Here is a 13,162-nt window from a genome sequence, read left to right on the forward strand (position 1 = left end):
GTGATTGTGAAGATGATGATATACTCGCTAATGGTCTGTCCACAACCTGAAATTCTCCAACTGACTTCTGCGGGAAAGACCCCTGAACACTTCTGGGAGCTGGTCCCCTTTGGGGATGCACAGACACCAGGCTACAACCGTGGATGATAGAAAATCCTGCAGGACACACCAGGGAGTTGCTATTCCATCTATTCCGAAGATACTTTCCATTAGGTAGGGTTAAAACATTAGCCAGAAAAGAGCAGTAAGTGTACTACAGTGAGATGCTGGATCACCTAGAATATGCCTGCAGGTGTTTTTCCATGGGGAAGAACTGCTTGGGCCAGAGATGAACGGTGGTCCATCTATTGTCCAAAACCATTCGTTGTTCACCATCTATATGGAAGATCTGAAAAGGGATGAAGCATACAGGGTCTCTGGTAGCTCAGAGAACTGCAGGTCTGTGAGAAGCAGCATCTTTAATCTTATGAAGAACAGATACAAGAGGTTCTGAAACCATAGCTCTGGGAAGCACGGTATCACCAGTTCCCTCTCCACTCTTTAAGAGGAACTGGGAAAAAGCGGAATTGGGAAAAGCCTCCAGAGCAGGACTGCTGGCCACAGGCAGATGCGCACACGCAGGAGGCACCACGATGACAGCCCAGACTCTGTGGCACGCCTGGTCTGCAAGCTGGTCTCCTCCTGGCTGCTCCCCTCAGCATCTGCTTCCCCTGCTTCTGGGCACTTCCCACTAGGTCTGCCTGCCACGGGGAGACAGAAAGCACTCACCTGGGCATCGGTACGGGATTAGGCACGAATCCCATATTACCCTTCATTGAAGCAGGGAAAGATTTAGAGAAACAAAAAACCAACACACAAGACAACAGCAGCACAATAGGTTAATAGCAAATACCATCTGTGGCCTGATCACGATGCCTCACTAGTTCAGAGACTGAAACAATCATTTCACTCACGGACACAAAACAATCTCTTCCTTGAACAACTGGCAAGGTTGTCAATGCCAGGCTCAGCATCCTGAACTGTGTGAACAAACATTCAGGTTGCAGGAGTTCACGAGGAGGTGGTCACCGCCTCCTGCCCTGAGACACCAAGAGGCAGTCACTGTAATACCCCTGGTGGTGCCCCTGAGCATGGCAGGGAGCATAAAACAAGTGTAAAAAATACATCTGATCCACAGCGACAGCGTCCCGGCTTCTAGACGCAGACCTGCATGCGCTGTAAGCTTCAGATTGCTGAGGTCGAATGTTATTTACAGCTAAACCATGGATATCAGTGGCAAGCAGCGTAAGCACGCACACAATAGCCAAGTACATACTTCAGCACAACGTGTTTGCTCTACCCCATAAGAGTTTGTTTAAACTTTCACTTGGACAATCAGCCAAAATCTTCCAGAAAAAAAGCTGGTATTTCATTAACTTGCATTTGGAAGAATAGTGAAATTAATTTAGGGGTCACACACACTGAGCAGCTTACAAACGGAGTGGCATAAACATACAAATGTGTTAATCGCTCACAAAAAGGGGTCTTTCAATAGTCTACTTATTTTCCTACATTTACATCCAAAATCCTAATCTCATTTTAACACAGTAAGCAATGAGGTGAATTTGCTAAGATTATCTTGTGTGAGGAGGTGAGAAGCTGAGGTGTTTATTGGCTAGGGAGGAAAGATATTTAGAGAGCTGCTTTGAAGCACAGTTTCAGGGGCACGCATTTTTTGCTAAATAGTTCTTGGTGACAGCTGGACTGACAAGCAAAGCTGCAGGGGTTTCCTTTAAAACTCAAAGCAATTTTAGGCTTCAGTTGCAGCCTTAGAAATGCACACACGGAACAGAGATTGATTTTCATCTTTAATATAAATGTATTCACTACAAAGGAAGTAAATGGTGTCAAAATGCAACATTTGTGGTGCGAGAAACCACGCGAGCTTTTAATTTTCCAACTGCAAGCTAAAACGTGTGCTGACAGCTTAAGCAATGCAGGGTGCAAGATTAGTCACTGCTGTGCTATCCACAGAAGCAAGTTTCTTCACTGCTTGTTGGGTAATTTGGTAGAAGAAGAGTGTAAGGAAATTCCAAAAGCACAACTTCCTTTTTAATTATAGGGAAAGAGAGCATCCAGCCATGCCTGTGTGACTGCAGCTCAAACGTGGTTTTCAAGGGGAGCTTCACAGTGAACAATTTAAAGCACAAATAAAATAATAATAATAATAAAAAAAAAACAACAGTAGAAAGTGTATGACAATTATTTTACTGATGGCTTGGAATTTAGCTTGTAATCAGCTTCTAAACATTCCAGGAGTTATGTCAGTAAACGGCAGAGTTGCACATTTCAGTGTTGTAGTTTACCTTCATTATAGATAGAAGTTGTTGGTATGAAACCACTGGAATATTTATCTTAAATGCATACAATCCAGAAAGATTTCTGTAGCTCTTACAAGCAGCTTCACTGCATTTTTTTGTATGTTCTCACAGCACCAAGACTTCAAGCTTTTGAAGTACAGCTGCAGAACATGCTGCTCCTCCTCAGTGGCAGGAAGCATAAATTGTATTGTTCTGAGAGGGAAAAAATCAGAAGGTGAAAAGCCTGACTAGTGTTCTGCTGTGGGATTTGGTTCTTTGTATTGATCCACTCCCACTGCCTACCCTCCTTATGATCAGTCTGTATAAAACCTGACCTAGTCCGTGGAAAAAATTGAGATGCTTACCCAAAGTCCAGCAGCACAGAGTCAGGAGCCTGCCTAATACTTAGATAAGGAACATCAATCAACCAGAATTTGGGCTCCTCAGAAGACACTGACACACTGGGCTGAGCACAGCAGAAGACTGCCAAGGTGATTAAAGAGCTGGAGGTGACGAAACTGGGTTTGCTCAGCCCTGAGGAGAAGGCTCTGGGAGGAGCTGTCTTCAACTGCCTCATGGGAGGGCGCAAAGGCAGAGCCAGACACTCCTCAGAGGTGTAGCGGCGGGATGAGAGGCGGCAGACACAGACTGGAATTTGGGGAATTGCCATGAAATACAGGAAACATTTTGTCACTACAGGTACGGTCAAACACCAGAACTGGTCGCCCAAAGGGGCTGTGGATCTCCATCCTTGGAAACAGTCAAACTGAGCAAGATGATGGACCGGCTGGCTTCTGGAAGTCCCTTCCACCTTACACTGTTGTACCATTCACGAACTGCTTTTTTATGCCAGTGACTCCCTCTGGTCAGTCACATAAGCCAAGCATCAAAGATTTTGTTTTGTTTCCAAATTCACCTGCTGATGCCTTATTTTTTTTTTTTTTTTACACTTTTAATCTGTTAAAACACAGAATACCAATGTAAATCACAAGAAGGACTTTTTTAAATGGATGTGATGTTTGAGTACGTTGCTTTTAGTACCATTTTATCTGGATTTTAACACACCTGTACACTACATGAGACGTTACCAGTAGCTGAACTTGAAGATGCAAAGCGTATACTCCGGCACACCATTTTATTAGGTTGACAAATCTTTTTGTTAGCAGTCAGTCACTGAAAACAATCTGTACACATCTAATCTAGACAACAAAAATATCTGTACAGCTTTAACGCAATATGCCCCCTTTATATAGCTCGTTATGCTCTGGAGAGATTCATTGTTCAAGTTCCCACAAAAACCATTTCTGGCTTTAACATATATTAAAAGTAACATTACATTCTGCTCTCAAAAGTAGAAAAAATAACACTTTAAATATAAACTGGCTCCTAAGCTTAGACCGAGGCCTGTCAGGAAGAGAATTTTGCACTTAACAGACAGTGCCTCCAACATCAAGAGCTCTTCAAAGTGCTTGGCAGAGCGTGTGAACGTTATCCACGCTTACTACATTAGGAAACTAAGGCACGGAGGTCAACTGCCTTGCTCACTGTCACACAGCGGGCGAGTGGCGGAATGAACACAACTCGGGCTTTTCAGTTGTCCAGTGTAACCACCGCATCCCACTGCCACTGTTCAAGTGCAATGGCTGAAGCATTTCTGAGGAGCAAAACTCTTAAAGCATACAGTAATGGAAGGGGCAATCTGGAGCCAGGCAAAGGCTGCAATAATTTCAACCCAACCCAAACCAATTTGGTATTCAATAAATCAAAATGCACTTAAGGGAATGGTCACACAGGAAGTGATTCTTTAACCCGCAGAGAGAAAGCTCATTAGACGTAAGACATATGGCATGATCTTTGCAAAAAGTACCGGTTATCTGAAGCTTGACAGTAGTTCAGGTAATGTGAAATCCATCAGAGAAGCTGTACTTTCAGGTCAGCAGAGAGATCAACACTGTTCTTCCACCAGCAAGGCACACTTCCCTGGAAAGTCACGTGGAAATGCAAATTGCAGGGCAAGTACCTGCTCAGTAGGCATGGATGTGTAAGAGGCACACACAAAAAAAGCACGAATCGCTTGTGAGGTATGGACTAGAGAAATACCAACTGGCGATAATTAAAATGTCTAAAATAAATATTATTAAGAAAACTGAAAGTCACCCATGGAAAATCACCAAGAAATGCATCTTCAGATAGATTATGCTGCAGAAAAGAAAGTGCGATGCGTGTAATCACTGCTTGGCTGAGACGCACGCTGTAGCCTAGCCCTCTGATGACAAATAAGCATTTTCAGAAAGGTTGCCCTTGAATAGGATGCTCATGAGCTGACTCATTTACTGACAGAGGCTGCTGATGGGATTCAGAAACCTGTACGTTTTGATTCTGTTCTCCACTAATTTGATGGGAAGGAACTGTATCTTGGCTGGAGTGCGACCGTTGACTTGATTCCTGAGTCAGCTGCATGTGCTGAGCTGGATGGGAAGATCCTGCTAAGTGGATGTGTTCATTTTGCCCTTGATGAGCGTGGAGATGTTCTAGTGCTTCCTTGGAAAGAGTGATGACATGCATTTGTTCGGGCTGGGCAGCCTCTATTTGATTTGCCATCATATTGATGCTTTGGATTTGCTCCGCTTGCTCCTGCTGAGCTGAAAGCAACAAGTTTTGCAACTGCTGTGGCGGCTGAGCAAGCAGCGTGAGGTTAGCAGCCTGCCCCGTTGTCATATTTGGGGCATTTTCTGCAGTGACGATGCTAATGCCTTGACTGTGACCAGGCATGAAGTTTATGTTATGCACCGCGTCTGTAACCAGCAGTTGAATTTCCTGCCCTCCAGAGGTGGCAAGTTGATACTGCTGCAGCTGAAGAATGTTTCTGCCTTCCGAATTCGTGGTGCTGCTGGGAGCAGCGCTGGCTTCTTGAAACTGCTTTTCCTTGCTATGAATTTTCAAATGAGACTTCAGGTTGTCCAGTCGAGCAAACTGCAAACTGCATTCCGGGCAAGAAAAAGGCTTTTTGCCAGTGTGTAAGATGCAGTGTCTCCTCTTAGCACTGGAATCAGAGAAGGATTTTCCACATATCCCACAAGAATATGGCTTTTCTCCTCTGTAAAAGAATAGATTTGATCTCATGAAAATATTCACTTTAAAAGCACTGCTTTTGACAACAATATAGAATAAAAAATCAAAACAATTTTCTTTTGCTGCATCATAAACACTTAAGAATATTCAACATTAAAAAATGTTCTGTTTGACTTCCTAATTTGTATACAACTTCACACGCTGTACAACACCTACATTAGTCTATATCTGCTCAAGAGCTACAGAGACAACACAATTTCCCTCCTGTCATGATACCAGAGGTACAAGCTCTGTGCTGCTAGATCTTGATTAAGAATGCAACAACTTACAGGATCGTAAGCACCGACTGTTCTCAGGATGTTTATTAATAGTATGGGCTCTCTAACTAAACGAGTCTCTAAATCCTGCCTTGCTGCCTGTCTCAAAAGGTCAAGAAATTATACTGGAGATATTTTCTTTTAAGGCACAAAACAGTCCTCAAGTGATTTCAAATCTGACGTGCCTTTATGCAATATTCACATCGATAAAAGCTAAGGAATGCTATTAAAAAGACATGATAGACTACAGGAAAACAGGAAAGTGCTCTAATAACCTTGTTACACCATGGCTGCTGTTTTGCTGTCAAACAAAAATTCACAGGAAATATTTTTCATAAATAATACCGAAGTACATCGTCATTAAACAGACACAATGTAGAGAAGAAGAATCTTCAGTATCTTGGCAAACTAATATTTAACTGTGCAATACGTTCCACTACTAATTATTTCTTTAAATAAATTAAACAAAACTGTCAGCCCTCAATCGTCCATCCCAAACGCAAACAAACCTTGACCATCTGTAATCAAACAGGCACTGGATACAGGCAGCAGATGAGAAATTACAGTTTTAAAGAATGCGATGAAAATTAGACACACTTTACCTGTGAATTCTAATGTGAGTCTGAAGAGAACTTTTAGCTGTGAAAGATTTGCCACAAATTTCACAAGTGAAGGGCTTCTCACCTATCAAAAAGAAATTTGACATCGTTTTTCAGGTCGCGCTTCCCATGAATTTATTTAAAAATGTGACACTTTACTGCACATTGTTCTTAAGCATGAAAAGGCAAATGGTTGTGCTTCTGCCATGGGTCAGGATGGTTAACTGAAACGGAACAAGCTCATGCTTTAAATGAGGGTGTAGAATTTTGAAGGTACGTCTCTGACATGTCTCCTCTTTGAAGACAGAGAACTAGGTGATCCAAGCCCTTAGAGCAACAAAAATCATGCCTAAGACAGATGGAGGTGTCTTGAGCTCAATCCACATGGAACAGGCAAGTTTGAGAAAGGCTGACCCTGAACTTCCAGACATGAATGCCAGGCTCACGTGCAGCACACCAAGCAGATGAGTAAGCCCCTATTTCCAAACCTGAGAAGTGAATCCATCACCTTAACAAGCCTGCTGACCTCTAAGACTCCATCCTACGCCCACAATACCCTGGGAACACATCCCATGTCTCTGCTCACGGCATGGGGGTTGGAACCAGATGATCCCTTCCAACCCAAACTATTCTATGATTCTAACACCAATCAGAGAAAAAAAAAAAATAACTTATGGTGGGTTGAATATTTTTTTGTTGTTGTTTGCTTTTTACTGTAATTTTAATTCTTGCGTCTAATTGAGTAGAAGCAGAATGAATGAACTGAATAGCAGAAAGGTTCACAAGAAACAGATACCACCCAGCAAAACGAATGCTTAACTCACACCACAGATTTTCTCTGCATTTGACGACTTTAAGACACTAGGCAGGAGAATCTGGATCACCACAGCGGTAATTCACACCACCCAAGCATATTGAAACTCAGCACAGGGCTGCAGCCGCTTTCCAAGGAAGCTTCACATTTAGTGTACACCTGCAAAGCTTTTCAGCTTTCATTCTGCTTCAGAGGGCTGGGGTGAAGTTTGAGAAGAAATGTTTGTTGGAAGGGACATCTGAGGTCACCTGGTCCCAGACCGCACTGGAAAAACAGGAGCAACTTAAGGGGACTGTGTTCTTATGACATCCAGTGCTACAGAACTGCTGCCAAAGCCTAACAGTCAAATCAATGTTAACACTCTTCCCCCAAACTCCTCGTGATTTTAATTCTTGTTTTTGAGATGGGACAGATCCGTTGCACTGACAATACTGGTGTCCAGCCTGTCTTTTCCAGAAGCACTACCTACTGCAGATCAGTTTCTACTAGAACTCAGTTCATCTATTTTTGCAACTTACATGGCTACTGTGCCCCCTCTCCTCATTTCCCACCATCACGCTCATCTCCTGCTACATTTACAGAGCTGTATCGGCTTCAGATACAAAAATGTTGTGTGTAAACACATGCTACATTGTCCTCAATAAAAAGGCAACATTTAAAAGTATCACAAGTTAACACTATCCCTGATACACCAAAAACTCCCAAAAGATCAAATTCTGACTTCATCATGTCCTAAGGAATTTAAAGCTCTTATTTTCACTGAGAAGGACATGAGTTAAAATTCACAACTTGATCTTGTGCACACTACTACAACCACACGTGATATAATCATATATAATTCAATTCTGGGGACAATTGCCAACGCTTAGAGCAATTTTAAAAGAAAATATTTACATCTCATCTTATGAACTTCTTTAAAGAAAAGTATTTTAAGAAGCTTATGCTTTGTCATCATGAGAGATCAACTTTTTTTTATTCCTGTTGTCTGGCCATTCAAGTATCACCTCACCCCCTAAATCTCTTTTAAAACACCTTCTGATGTCACTTGCATTGCACCATCCCTTCCAGCCAATCTCCTGCCAGCACCTGGTTTACTACAGCATAATAAAAAGATAAACTGAAATAATTATTTTTACGGTCAGCAACATTTTCCATAAGCATCCATCTCCCACTGACACTTTTAGGACGTACATTTTCTGTTCCTACATAGCTAATTTCAAGCCCAATAAATGCTGGATGTGGCTCTCCAGATGAACTTAATTCCCAGTGTAAGATTTTACCACAGAAGAGCTAACCAGCACCTTCTGCAGATGGCTTCCTTAGGGGAAAAAAAAAGAAAGAAAGAAAAAAAGCTTTTCTTGTAGTAGGTGCTGCTTCTGCACTGTTGTAGTATGTCCTGTTTTGTGCTCATTATGCAATCTCAATAGCGTATCTCCTAATCAGAAACACAGGCACCATTATGTGTAAGCACAGACAAACCCCATCCCAAAGAAATGAGCGTCCTTTGCGCAATGTATTGTTTTGTCTGTGTTATTTCAAGAAAAAAGAAAAAAAACAATTAAAATTTTAAAACTAGCAGAGGATATTACCTGTGTGTGTTCTTAGATGTTTCTTTAACTGAGCTGCATCCATGAATTTGCGATGACACTGGTTACATTCCGGCAATGAACGGCCTTGTCGCAACAACAAAAAAAGTGTCAGTGCATAAGTGATCCCCTGTATCTCTTCAGTGATCTTTGTTAAAGCACTTTCCTGTAAAATAACCACTTTGATATAATATAGAGATAAAACACAAGGTGATTCACTGCCTTCTCCCTACCTCGTCATGAAAACTAGCAGGATGACACACCCCTCTGACTCTGTTTATTCTCAGGCCTGACACCTGCTCCCCCTCAAGCTTACTTTCTCTTGAACTTTTGCAAAATCTGAATTTTTCCACCACTTCCTGCGTATGTAATTTTACCTTCATCTTTCTAAAACAAAACTGTAAAACACTTCTTAAAGCTTGTCTGCCATTACTAATCCAAAGTAATGCGAAACTACAAGGCAACACGCAGCGCACAAGTGTTTATAAAACTCCTAGCTTTTATGTAACGTGGACAGCAGAGCTAAAACGAATGAAATTTTATGGCTAATACAGCACAGTTAATTTTCAAACATCAGAAGGGTCCTCTTCAATTAACTATCTTTTTAAACATTCCACTTATTGCACACTATTCAGTCTTTTGAGCCTAAATACATTGTTGCAAGAGAATACTCAGCCTTAGTCAATCTTTGTGAGGACAAATGAGCATGGATTGTCAGCCAGCTCTTCAACCCCAACTTGTGATACCTGTGTGCACTCGGTAATGGCTCTTCAGCTGTCTCTTTTGGCTGAAGTACTTCCCACACTGATCGCATGTGAAAGCCTTTTGCCCTGTAAAGAAAATCACTTATTAAAATGCAAGCTGCATCTAAAGTAAGTATACGAACAGGAAAAAAAAAAAGTCAGCACATACGAGAAAGAGCAGAAACACTTATTTTGCCCATACAGGCGCATTTCTGGGGGGAGGGAGGTTACCTTTGCCTTGTAATATTTACCTGTATGTAGGCTCATGTGCTCCAGAAGAGAATGCTTTGTTGTGAGAGCCTTGCTGCAGACAGTGCACGTGTACGGCCGCTCTCCAGTGTGCATCCGCTCGTGGACCTGAAGGGAGTGCTTCTGGGAAAAGCCTTTGCCACATTCGCTGCACTTAAAAGGGCGCTCCCCTGAAAGCAGACGATGACATTAGGAAGCACAGAGCTGGTATTTCTCACTAGATATTCCAAGCCGACAGTGGGATCACTGCAATCTAGTATCTACCAAATGACTTTTAGATAGTGATAAGGAGAATTAAAAGAAAGAGGCAGGCCTCATGCAGCAGTAAAAATACTTAAGTCTTGCCACATAATTCAGTGTTTTAACAGAGAAATGATTAACTAAACTGCAATTAAGGTAAGACATAAAGGCTAAGAGATCTCCTGATAAGAAAACAGCAAACAGCCTCAGAATCGCACCATAATAATTAGGATGAGTGTACTGTTTTGGGCAGCTCTTGCTATGGACAACAGCCCATATTTAAACAAGAGGCTTGCATTTAGCAGCAAGTCACTAAATCCTACACTCAAAGAAGCAGTCTCTTAAGGCCTACCTGTATGACTTCTCTGATGAATGGCTAGAAAGTGATTATATTTAAATACTTTGCCACAGTCTTTACAGCGAGCTTCAGAACCTGTACGTTTTCTTTTTCCATCAGTTCTCTTTGCCAGTCCTTTTTCATCCTCTTCACCAAGCAACTTATAATCTTTTAGTTTGATTGACCTCCTTATTCTACGTTTGCTGTAACGGCTCTGAGTGCTCTGCATCCCCTCAGATTTGGGATCATAATTCTCATCCTTCTCAGCTGACATATTAACAGCAGCTTCTGAGCCACAAGCAGGTTCCGCTTCTTCTGCATCTTTCCTTGCTGGATCCTGTTCACTGACAACAGTTTCTTCCAGTGCCACGTCTTTTTTCATAGAATTTTGCTTATTCTGCATGGAGTTGTTCTCTCTCAGCTGCACATCTTCAGGAGAATTTGCTGCTGATTTTTCTTCCTGGACCGTCTTGACTTTCCTCGGTCGCCCTCGTTTTCGCTTTGGCGGCTCCTCGGTTTTCTTGTCACTTGCAATAAGGGCTATGGAGGTGCTGCTGTTAGACGGCGCCGGCAGCGCGCTACTTGGGCTGCGGCTGGCCTGGTAGTCGGTGTAGGCACACACCAAGTCGTTCACTTTCAGGAGCTGTGCAGTAGCTAGAATTTGTTCTGTGTTTTTTTCACTGGCGTGGAGGTAACCCGTGTAGATAAATTCTAGCAGTGCTCCAAAGGTGTCGGCAACCATTCCCTCCAGCATGTAAATTGACTGCCCTATTTCGCCCTCATCTACAAACATCATTGAAAAGTACTCACTGCTGGCAGCGAGCAGAGCTTTATGGGCTCTGAATTGCACATTCTCCACTATTAGAGTAATGTCACACAGAAAATCTTTTTTCCTTTGTTCTTCAAAGTTAGCTAGAATGGTATCTTTGTGAGTTTTCGAGTGGATGACAACCAGTTTCTCAGAAGGGTCAGGAGCCGTCTCTGCCATTTTTATTGCAAATATGAAAGGAGGCACCTACAAGAATAGAGGAAGTTTAAAACACATCTTGGAAGTCAGCATATAAAGACATAAAGTATTGTTTTGTTTACTAGTCAACAGAGCAACAATTTCTAAAGCACTTCTGAAACCTCTGAATTGTTTTTTATAAAGTCAATTCTAATGCTGACAGTTTTTTTTTTTCTTCAGAAAGCATTTTAAAATCCTAAGAAATGGCTACAGACAGTTTCTTCTGAGATCAGAATTACTGCCAGTTATTTTGTTTAGCTCTAATGTACTGTGAACTGTACAGCATCTAAAAACATGGCTGCCCCTTCTGAAAACTCCTCTTTCAGAACTCAAACAATTGAACAAAAAGCTCTCTTTGTTTGCTGCTCCTAAACAGAAACAAACAAACAAACCAAAAAAAAAATGACAACTGCAGCTTCATCACTACAGATGCCCCAGTTCAGACTATTCAGGCTATCAGATCCTGTAAACAATGATAAAACTTGATTTGCTTCAGCCTGGCCAGACTCCATGTCCTTCCAAAAATTTCTCCTTCAGCACACATACCTGTGAGGCTTCAGGCTATGTCCGCAATAAAGGCATAAAGCCAGCAGATTTTTCTAAGAACTGTGTCTAAAATAGGGCTGAGTATTCTAAGTATTAAGCATCAGTTTGGCTTGCTACACATTTTCAATTATAAATATAGACAAAAAATAATAATCCAGCAATTCCGAAGAATCTATCAAATGAAAATAGCACGGAAGATGTGCCAAAAATGGTCATTTCACATGGACCAGCTGAGCCAAATGTGAGACAGGTTAGCTACCTGCCATCCTAACTTATAAAACCGACATATTAAATACAAATACATATTAAAGTGTAGCAATCAGTGAAGGCAACAATTATGATTACCTGAAGGAATGCTGTAAGAAACAACATGCGTTACATACAGGTGATATCAGAGTGCTACTGAGGTGGCCAACAAGTGATTCTTTAGGCCCATTCAGCCACCAAACAGCCCATGCTAGAGCCAAGCTAGAACAGTTCGATATGAAGGGACCTGCAAAGGCAATCGAGTTCAAGTGCCTGGCCACGTCAAGGTACACAAAAGTTAGAGTGTACTACTGAGGGTGCTGTCCAAATGCCAGCTGAACACTGACAGGCTCAGGACATCGACCACCTCTCCAGGAAGCCGGTTCCAGCATTTGATCACCCTCACGGTAAAAGATTTTTTCCTTATGTCCAGCCTGGTGCTGTTCTGTGCTGTTCTTGTGTGTCCTCGGTTACCAAGGAGAGGAGCAGCTGCTTGACCAAGCGCAGCAGAGCCACGCTGACCTGGGAGCCCCAACTTCAGGGGCATGCGGGCCTGATGTTCCTGGGGCCCCCTAAAACGTGCCTCCCGATCTGCTCCGTACTTCAGGCACTCCCGACGCACCACCGCGGCCTGCGGCCGTCCCTACACCACACACCCGCCTCCCACAGCGGGCTGCGCCGGTTCTGCGGCTTCTGCCCGCCCCTAAGCCACATCCTCACCCCTCGGGGGGCACAGCCCCAGCGACGCCCACCCCGCACCCCCCGGGGTCGGGCGGCGGAGCGGGGCCGGGGTGCAGGGGGCCCGGGCCGGGCACTCACCGCTCCGCCGCCGCCGTGACGCGAGATGGCGGCCGCTCCTCCTCCTCCTCCTTCCTCCCTCCCTCCCTCCTCCCCCGCCGGCTCCGGGCTAGGGGAAGGCGGGGCGGGCGTCCTTGAGGGAGAAGAAGGTCCGCAGCTTGAGGTCGAAGCCCGGGGGCCGGCGGTGGGGCTCGGTGTAGTCGCTCGGCATCGCCCGGCCCAGGTAGGGGACGAGCTCGCAGTGCTCCCGCAGCTCCGCCAGCCTCTGCC

The 13,162-nt window shown here is 43.5% G+C and overlaps 1 protein-coding gene across 3 annotated transcripts; it reads right to left on the reverse strand.

Moving 5' to 3' along the window:
• Positions 1-1,868: 1,868 nt before the first annotated feature.
• ZBTB24 (zinc finger and BTB domain containing 24) lies at positions 1,869-12,943 on the reverse strand. 3 transcript variants are annotated; one of them, XM_082755782.1, is made up of 7 exons: positions 12,914-12,943; positions 10,312-11,311; positions 9,722-9,889; positions 9,474-9,557; positions 8,731-8,814; positions 6,331-6,412; positions 1,869-5,436 (listed from the first exon to the last, which is right to left on the reverse strand). In XM_082755782.1, exons 2-7 carry the CDS (start codon positions 11,282-11,284, stop codon positions 4,626-4,628), a joined length of 2,202 nt encoding a protein of 733 aa, XP_082611908.1. In that variant the 5' UTR covers positions 11,285-11,311; positions 12,914-12,943; the 3' UTR covers positions 1,869-4,625. The 3 variants fall into 3 exon arrangements, 2 of the variants coding, with proteins under 2 accessions (XP_082611908.1, XP_082611907.1); XM_082755781.1 differs by lacking the exon at positions 12,914-12,943 and adding an exon at positions 12,194-12,610; XR_014317101.1 differs by lacking the exons at positions 1,869-5,436; positions 12,914-12,943 and adding an exon at positions 12,194-12,610 and having other exon boundaries at positions 6,349-6,412; positions 8,731-8,893.
• Positions 12,944-13,162: the final 219 nt, after the last annotated feature.

The sequence above is a fragment of the Aythya marila genome (assembly GCF_965140915.1).
Source record: "Aythya marila genome assembly, chromosome: 3".
Lineage (NCBI taxonomy): Eukaryota > Metazoa > Chordata > Aves > Anseriformes > Anatidae > Aythya > Aythya marila.

Coding starts and splice junctions, on each gene's coding strand:
- ZBTB24 (XM_082755781.1), bottom strand. CDS start 12,220: ATGTTGTTTCTTACAGCATTCCTTCAG. Junction 11,312..12,193: donor TTCTTACAGCATTCCTTCAG/GTAATCATAATT, acceptor CTATTCTTGTAG/GTGCCTCCTTTCATATTTGC. Junction 8,815..9,473: donor CCATTACCGAGTGCACACAG/GTATCACAAGTT, acceptor TGTTGCGACAAG/GCCGTTCATTGCCGGAATGT.